Raw genomic sequence first — 7908 nt, 5'->3', positions numbered from 1 at the left:
TTGTGCAAAATCAGTTTTTGGTGCATTTTTACATCAATCTGTGGTAGCCATAACATTTATAGTCACTTAGGCACTTTCAATTATGGAAAAACTTTCATGTAAGAAGTCGGATGGAGGTCTGTCAATTTTTTTGTGCCTGGAACTGTGTCGCTGGCTTTTGCATCATCACGTACCCAACGAGCATGCGTGGAACAACCGGAATTGTGTTTAAAGCTGATGGCAAAGGAATAAGTTTGATTCTGAATAAATTTAATTCTGGTCCGGAAGTGTTTACATGATGTTTTTAAAGCGGAATTAAGTTTTATTCAGAATTAAATTGAGTTAATTCGGAATTAAATGTCCCATGTAACCGAGGCCATTGTGTCTTTAAACTAATGTGTTAAGCCAGTGGTTCCCAAACTGGGGGTCTCGGACAAAAGGGACATTGCATAAAAATGAGAAATCCACAGGTTAACAGCTCACATTTGGTGTCTTGTGGATTTGTAGCAATATTAGCAGACAAACTAATAATGGAAAATCTAGCAATATTAACCCATTTGCACAGAGCCTATGTTATAACCTTACTGTCACCAAAATTGTAATGTCTGTGTCTTAATCTGTTGGGCATCTCTGTATAGTCGTAGCAATGTTGTTATGATGTAGTTGAGTATTTTCAGAAAACAATGAATAGTCCCACCGGCGACCTCTTCTGCACAATTTGTTTTAACCTAGACATTCTATGGGTCCTCACTGACAAAGTTTAGGAACCACTGTGTCAAGCTATGTGTTAAGCTTGCTCCCATTGCAACATGTCATGTTACGCTAATGTCTTTATCAGTCTCAAAAGATGATTTACCCATCAGCCACTGCATACAACACACACCAGTCAGAAAAAAACAATAATGCCAATAAAATTATCTTTATTTTCACTGTAACTGTCTTTTATGACATGGCATGGCAGGAAGCCTGGCTAGTTGAAGCTCATGGCAGGTGGCCTGGCTAGTTGAAGCTCATGGCAGGTGGCCTGGCTAGTTGGAGGACTTGACAACAGTGAAACCTGTGAGCTGCAGGTGGTCGGTAACGGAGATCTGCGGCGTCTCGGTTTTCCCGCGTCTGTTTGGCAGATTCACCTCTTGGCCACCAAAGGAGGCAATGTAGTCGGAACCCGTGAAGATCACACTGACCTGTGAGGAGGAAGAATCACAATCAGAACCACCCAATCAGAAACCAGTGCAGTTCTTACTGACCTATCAGGGAGAAAGAATAATGCTGACCAATCAGGAAGAAGAAATTGTATATTATTACATCGCATTACATTACACATAGCTGGCAGTGCCTGAAACGTTTATCCAAAGAGACTCAGTTATTGTTGCTGGGTATTGGTTACAGTCTCTGGAGCAATTGTTCAAAGGCACTTTAGCCATGAATGGTAGTATAGGGAGAGGTAAGGATGGGATTTGAACAGGCAACCCTATGTATGGAATAGCGGACGACGAGGTATCCCGATATCAAGGGAAATAATGGACGAGGCGGAGCGTTCTAAACAGCCCGACGGCGCAGCCGAAGGGCTGTTCGCTTCGCCAAGTCCATTTTCCCTTGATATCGGGACACCTCGAAGGCCGCTATTCCGCTTATCACCCGGTTACCAGCATTTAAGTATTAATGTATTAATTTATTAATAAGTTGATCTAAGGCTTTGTGAGAAAGTAGATTCACCACTGCGCTTTGTACGTTGCTATGGGCACCACTTCCTAATCTAGTGAGACGCGCCTCCATCGGTGGCATAGTCTAAGGACGCGCACAGAATGTTGGGGTTACTTGACAACCAAATGCGATAGAATTGACGACTGGATTTTTGACTTGACAACGACATGCAATAGAATTAGTAACGGGGTCTTGACTAGACAACCAGATGCGATAGAACTAACGACGCGGTCTTGACTAGACAACCAGATGCGATAGAACTAGCAACGGCACTTCGCCAGAAAGTTAGAAAAGAAGCAACTTGGACGCCCGCACGCCCGCATGACATCATAGGTGTCCTGCTACCCGGGAATAAAGGACACCTGCTCAGCCAATCAGAAGACGTTCCGTTTGCTCACTGGGTGATAAGATCTTAACACCACCTCTCTAAGCATTAGGCCACGACTGCCCCGGAATGGCTGCCTCACCTCAAATGGTTCACCCCGATTGAAGGGGTTCACCCCAGTGATCTCTTCTCCCCATTGGCCACCTTCTCTGCTGTTGATGGCCACCTCCTTCTTTTCAAAGCGCACTTGCATGTAGAACGACAAGTTGTCCCAGTTGTCACCCAGCGACACTGAGATGCTGAATGACACAACACATTATATTGCAATAATGCGTTACATTACATTGCATTGCATTGCATTACATTACATTGCATTACATTGCAATATACATTAGTCATTACATTGCAATGCATTGCATTACATTGTATTGCATTGCATTGCGTTGTATTACATTACATTACATTACATTGCATTGCGATACATAGTGGAGCCTTGCATCCCGATGCCCTTGCAATGATTGCAATGAGGCCACACGCAACAGGACAGGAGGAAGTACAGCAGTTGGACTTGCACCCTGTTCCGGGCCCAGGGAGACAGGGGGCCCAGAATTGGGACCTGCGTGAAGCTGGCCCCCTCTCAGACCCAAAATGTTGAAATAACACTGCAGATTGTTTGTGCCGGATTGTGCTGTAATTTTTTTCGTTTATGCTATTAAGGCTTTTGAGTAATTTAAATACTCAAATACTCATAATACTAATACATTTTCAATACGCGGCCCCCCCTCCACGTCCAAATTTATCCAAAGTAGTATCAGAAGAGAATTTGTTTGTGCTCATTTGTGCTGTGAAAATTAACACTTCAATCACTTGTTTTGTAAAGTTACAGCAGTTTTATTGTATTATTATGCGATTATTTTAGTAATAGCACAAACATTTTTTTTACAGCACAATCCCGCACAAACATAGCACAAACAATCTGCAGTGTTATTTCAGCATTTTGGGTCTGAGGGGGCCCAGCTTCACTTTCAAATTAATTAGTCCCAGCCAAAGCTGTCAGCAGCCCTGAATACATGTGAAGGAAGGAATGTGTGTGTGTGTGTGTGTGTGTGTGTGTGTGTGTGTGTGTGTGAACTCACTATTGGGCAGTGGTTGGAATGACACCTGAGACCTGTAAGGTGGTGTTTGGTCCAACGGTAGTCATGGTACTCACCACGGCAACCTGAATAGAAAAGCACATTCACATTCACAGTAACATCAAGGCAATCTGAACAGAAAAACGTATTCAAATTAATATTAATGTTCAGATCCAGTCAAAGTCAAAGTGTACTTTATTGTCAAGGCCAATGATAATAATCATCATCATAATCATGAAAATCGCTTTGGATAAAAGGGTCAGCTAATTGTAAGGGCTTCCGCACATCAATTTCTAAGGACGTCTGTGGAAGACGGAAGTGGAGAGAGGTAGGTGTGCCAGTTCTGAAATCTCCAAATGTATCATGCCTGTGCTAGCTAATGCTAAAATGACCAATTGGTGTTCGTTGTATGTGCCCAAACAGCAAGCCAATTCACAATGAAGCATTTTGATACAGGCTAAAAGCTTCATAGAAGGTGAAATCTATGCCCGCTGTGTCCTGCTTTTATTGAAAACAGCTGAAAACAGCGCAATTGAACAACTTTGCGCAGTGCGCATGAACATGTCTCGCAGGGTCCCCTTTAGCCATTATCCCTGACCAGAATCAGATAAGATATCTTGCCAAAATGGCCGAAATTCTCCTTTAATGACAGGTTAAGGTTAGGGAATGTTTTGGTCAGGGCACAACTTAAATGTCTATAGCATTATTTTGTTTAGGTTTAGCATTTGGTATGTATTTTCTAATGATAGAGTTAACACAGTGCTGTGGGAATATAGAAAGCACTTACGTGTGCCCATCAAGGCACTCTTCTTAAATAAAACCGCTTTAATGTAGGCTAGTTCATGTTTGAACTTAAAGAATTAAAATTACATTCTATAGGTGTCCTGGTACCTTGTTAGCCAATCAGAACACAGTATTTCCATTCACAGAGTGATAAAAGGTTATATCACATCTAAGTTTCAACAGACATACAAACCCCAACTCCGATGAAGTTGGGACGTTTGGTAAACAGTGAATAAAATCAAAATGCTATCATTTTCAAAACATTCAATCTATTCATTAGATGGAGAATAGTGAAAAGACAACATATTAAGTGTTAAAACCGAGAAAAAATATTGTTTTGGGGGACATATGTACTCATTTCTAATTTGATAAATCCAACACGTCTCAAAAGAGTTGGGACGGGGATCAGTGAAATTTAGTAAACATTCAAATAAGATAAAACAACAAAGAAGAACATTTCAAAATGAATTGTACTGACGGACAATATAGGTGTCCAGGTATAAGGTCATCACAGAGAGGCTGAGTCACTCAGAATTAAAGATGCAAAGGGAATAATTACCATAGTTATTACATACATTTTTGAATTCCCTTTGTATTTCATTGTATAGGTTCAGGACATCATGAAATATATATTGGCTGTAGTCTCACTCTAATTCCTGGAGTGCTAGAGCTATTGAAAATTGACCATATTAAGAATGCTTAATGCATGAAAATGATACAGGGGTGTAACATTCTCCTAAGCACCTGAGCTCACTTGAAATAGACCCAGAAGACATGGGAAACTGTCCTTTGCTTACAGAAGTCAGCAGAAGTTGTAGAAGTCCATTCTTTTTGACAATAATAGAGCATTGCACATCCTGTGCTACAGTGAAAATGGACCATCCAACTTGTGTTAGTGCTAGCTTCAAAAGTCAGCCTCCATGATGGCATGCGGGTGCAGTAGTGCATTGGTTAAGATGTTCTCATTCATCTGTAGAGTTAAATACAGTGCTGAATGGTATAAATGGGTTTTTAACAGCATGAAAAGCCACTCATGCATTATATTTTGAAGGGAGATCTTCGATTACTGCCACATAGTAAGGTCAAATTGCATTCTCTACTATGTTTTAACAGTTTGGCTCCCATCATAAGGACCAGCAGGTGATAAAATAGTGGGTTTTTGGTCAAGACCTGTCAGACTGTAAGCACTACAGAAAGGAAAACATTGCAAAACATGACAAGGAATACACCCACCATTTAAGCTGGTGAAATCATGTCCAAGATAGGAATTAACACTGTTTTTTTAAATATAAATTCATCTCATCGGTTAATGTATTTAACTGTTAAGTGTTGTCTTCTGTTTTGTTTTTAGTCTTCCTCGACATTTGCTGCCATTTATTGTCCCCGTCCCAACTCTTTTGAGACGTGTTGGATTTATCAAATTAGAAATGAGTACATATGTCCCCCAAAACAATATTTTTTCTCGGTTTTAACACTTAATATGTTGTCTTTTCACTATTCTCCATCTAATGAATAGATTGAATGTTTTGAAAATGATAGCATTTTGATTTTATTCACTGTTTACCAAACGTCCCAACTTCATCGGAGTTGGGGTTTGTATAATAATAACCTACAGTTTCTAGGGAGAAAAATGGAGAATACACAAATACACAGACATACCAAGAGTGCAGTTGTATACGTTTTGTTATGAAAGGAATATCGGAAGAGAACATTTTTCAGAAAGATGTTGAAGGTTGTGAGAGATGACAGTACTGAATAAAGAGTTGAACTCACCATGTTGCTGAATGCTGGCGGTTTGGAGCAGGTAGTCTTCAAATCTAGCAATGTGCTCAACTGTGTGAGAGTGAGTGTGTGAGCAGAGTGTGTGATGTGTTTTATACAGCTACTCTTCGTAGGAGGTGGAGATGTGATGAAATATGTTACACCATCATGTGTGATGAAATATGTACTGTATGTCTACATTATCATATTCCCAGCTGCCATTGGTACAACAGATAACATTCAAGGATCTAATTAACACCAGCCAGCTGGCAAAATACTGGTGAAATTTTGTCTGGAAGAAAAGACCAACTTACTATCCACTTTGACCCATTAGTGAGTGTGCTCAGATAGACAGATTAACATTTGCTAGCCATTTTGGCTGGTGATGAAAGAAGTTAATTTAGAGCCCTGATCACATTACATTACATTACATTACATTACTACAAGTCAATGCATTATCATTATCATGTTCCCCATAGTATGACTCAGATCCAGCACTCGTTATATTACAAGTTATATTCCATCGCTAATCTCCAACACAAATCATAACGTTTGGCCTCGATCGACTACAGTAGGGACATTCTGATTCCCTGTGATGCGTCATCAATTTTAATGGAACCACTCACAGTGTGTTTAGTCACATTCATTTTTGTTGCTATTTTCTGTCCAAATCATGACTTTCGACCACCAGCCATGTTAATCAGCTGCACCTGTCTGCATGGAGGAGTGCACTGACCGCTATAGTAAGGCCTGCCGTAGACTAACTGCCTATGATGTGTGTCATCAACATTACACGTAATGTGCATTCCAATATGCAGACTCTCGTCCTTGGTCTGTGCTTGTGGCCTCGCGTTTCGCTGACGCCCTGCCTTTCAGCGTTGCAACAACTTTTGGGGAACTATTCTTCATCCAAAATACCGATTGCAAATGAGACAATGACATTAGAATTGCGCTTTTGCGAGAAATACACTTCTGTTGTCAGTGACGTCATGGCGAGGCCACCCAGATAGCAGATATTTTGGCTTTGTTTTGGCAAATGTCTGTCAATTTATGGCTTTCTTTTGGCATGCCATAGGCCTATTAGAAAGAACCCATAGGGTCTGGATAAAAACATCAGCTATGTGTAATGTGATGTAACATCAGTGGAACCACCTACTGTAGACTCTAGGTCCTAGACCTAGAGTATGAAAAGCCTGAACCTCAGAAGTCAGCTTCAACTTCAACTTTCAACACCACAGACCACACGGCAGGCATAGACTGACTACCTATGACATGTCTCATCAACATTAGTGGAAGCACATAGGAAAGGCCTGAATCTTAGGCATGAACTTCATCTCCACAGACCTCACCGCAGGCTTAGAAAGACTACCTACGACGTGTGTCATCAACATTACTGGAACCATCTAACGGTAAAGTTGGAAAGGCCTGAAACTCCACTGATGAAAGCGTAGAACCTCATTCACTCCTACGTGATCTCCAAGGAATTGTGTCTATTTTCTCACGCAAACCAAAAACTTCAATTGCGTCCAGATTACGACGCATTCCTATTAACACACATGCGCAGTGGTCACGCAGCTGTCTGTGACAGGATAGGTTTAGGGATGGTTTTGGATGGTCAGGGCACAAATGAACAACTCAGAAATATTACATTACTGACAGGTTAAGTTTAAGGATGGTTTCGATAAGGGCACAGCTAGACCAATCAGAAACCATTGTGCTGTAGACAGCAGGGAAAGAGTAAGAATCTGGGCGAAATTTCGGATGTTGGTTTGCTTGAGAAATTGGACGCAATTCCTTCAAGATCAGGCTCATTCACTGACTGGTGACTGTGGCCTGCCGGTGTAGACTGACTTCTTTTAAACTGTGTCATCAATGTTAGTGGAATCCCATAGTTAATATGTGACAAAAAATGTATAGCAAAAGCCTACTCTTCTGTCAGGCACCTTATGGGAATCAGGTTAGAACTGAACAACTAAATACAGTAAGTCCAGCTGAAAAGAGTTATACATTTTGAATTCCACACACACACACACACACACACACACACACACACACACACACACACACACACACACACACACACACACACATTACCCCTCCGTCTCCTAACCCTTGCATAGCAGCTTCATCAGACATGGGGAGCGGCTTTGACCGGTGACATTTGACCTTTTGACCCAGACTACAACTGCACCAGCATGATGTAACACACACACACACACACAC

General features: G+C 41.2%; 1 protein-coding gene across 1 annotated transcript; it reads right to left on the bottom strand.

Annotated features, from left to right (window-relative positions):
* Positions 1-928: 928 nt before the first annotated feature.
* Positions 929-5758, bottom strand: LOC134468980 (galectin-7-like). Its single transcript, XM_063222946.1, has 4 exons — positions 5698-5758; positions 3145-3227; positions 2151-2307; positions 929-1163 (listed from the first exon to the last, which is right to left on the bottom strand). The coding sequence occupies exons 1-4, from the start codon at positions 5698-5700 to the stop codon at positions 1008-1010; spliced, it is 399 nt and encodes a 132-aa protein (XP_063079016.1). The 5' UTR covers positions 5701-5758; the 3' UTR covers positions 929-1007.
* Positions 5759-7908: the final 2150 nt, after the last annotated feature.

This window comes from Engraulis encrasicolus, chromosome 18 (assembly GCF_034702125.1).
Source record: "Engraulis encrasicolus isolate BLACKSEA-1 chromosome 18, IST_EnEncr_1.0, whole genome shotgun sequence".
Classification (NCBI taxonomy): Eukaryota; Metazoa; Chordata; class Actinopteri; order Clupeiformes; family Engraulidae; genus Engraulis; species Engraulis encrasicolus.
This window is presented reverse-complemented; position numbering and strand designations above follow the sequence as displayed.

What these genes read in the sequence shown, in the direction of transcription:
- LOC134468980 (XM_063222946.1), bottom strand. An exon ending in ATTCCAACCACTGCCCAATA is followed by an intron (nt 2,308 to 3,144) that starts GTGAGTTCACAC and finishes TGTGTCATTCAG; the next exon opens with CATCTCAGTGTCGCTGGGTG. An exon ending in ATCGGGGTGAACCATTTGAG is followed by an intron (nt 1,164 to 2,150) that starts GTGAGGCAGCCA and finishes TCCTCCTCACAG; the next exon opens with GTCAGTGTGATCTTCACGGG.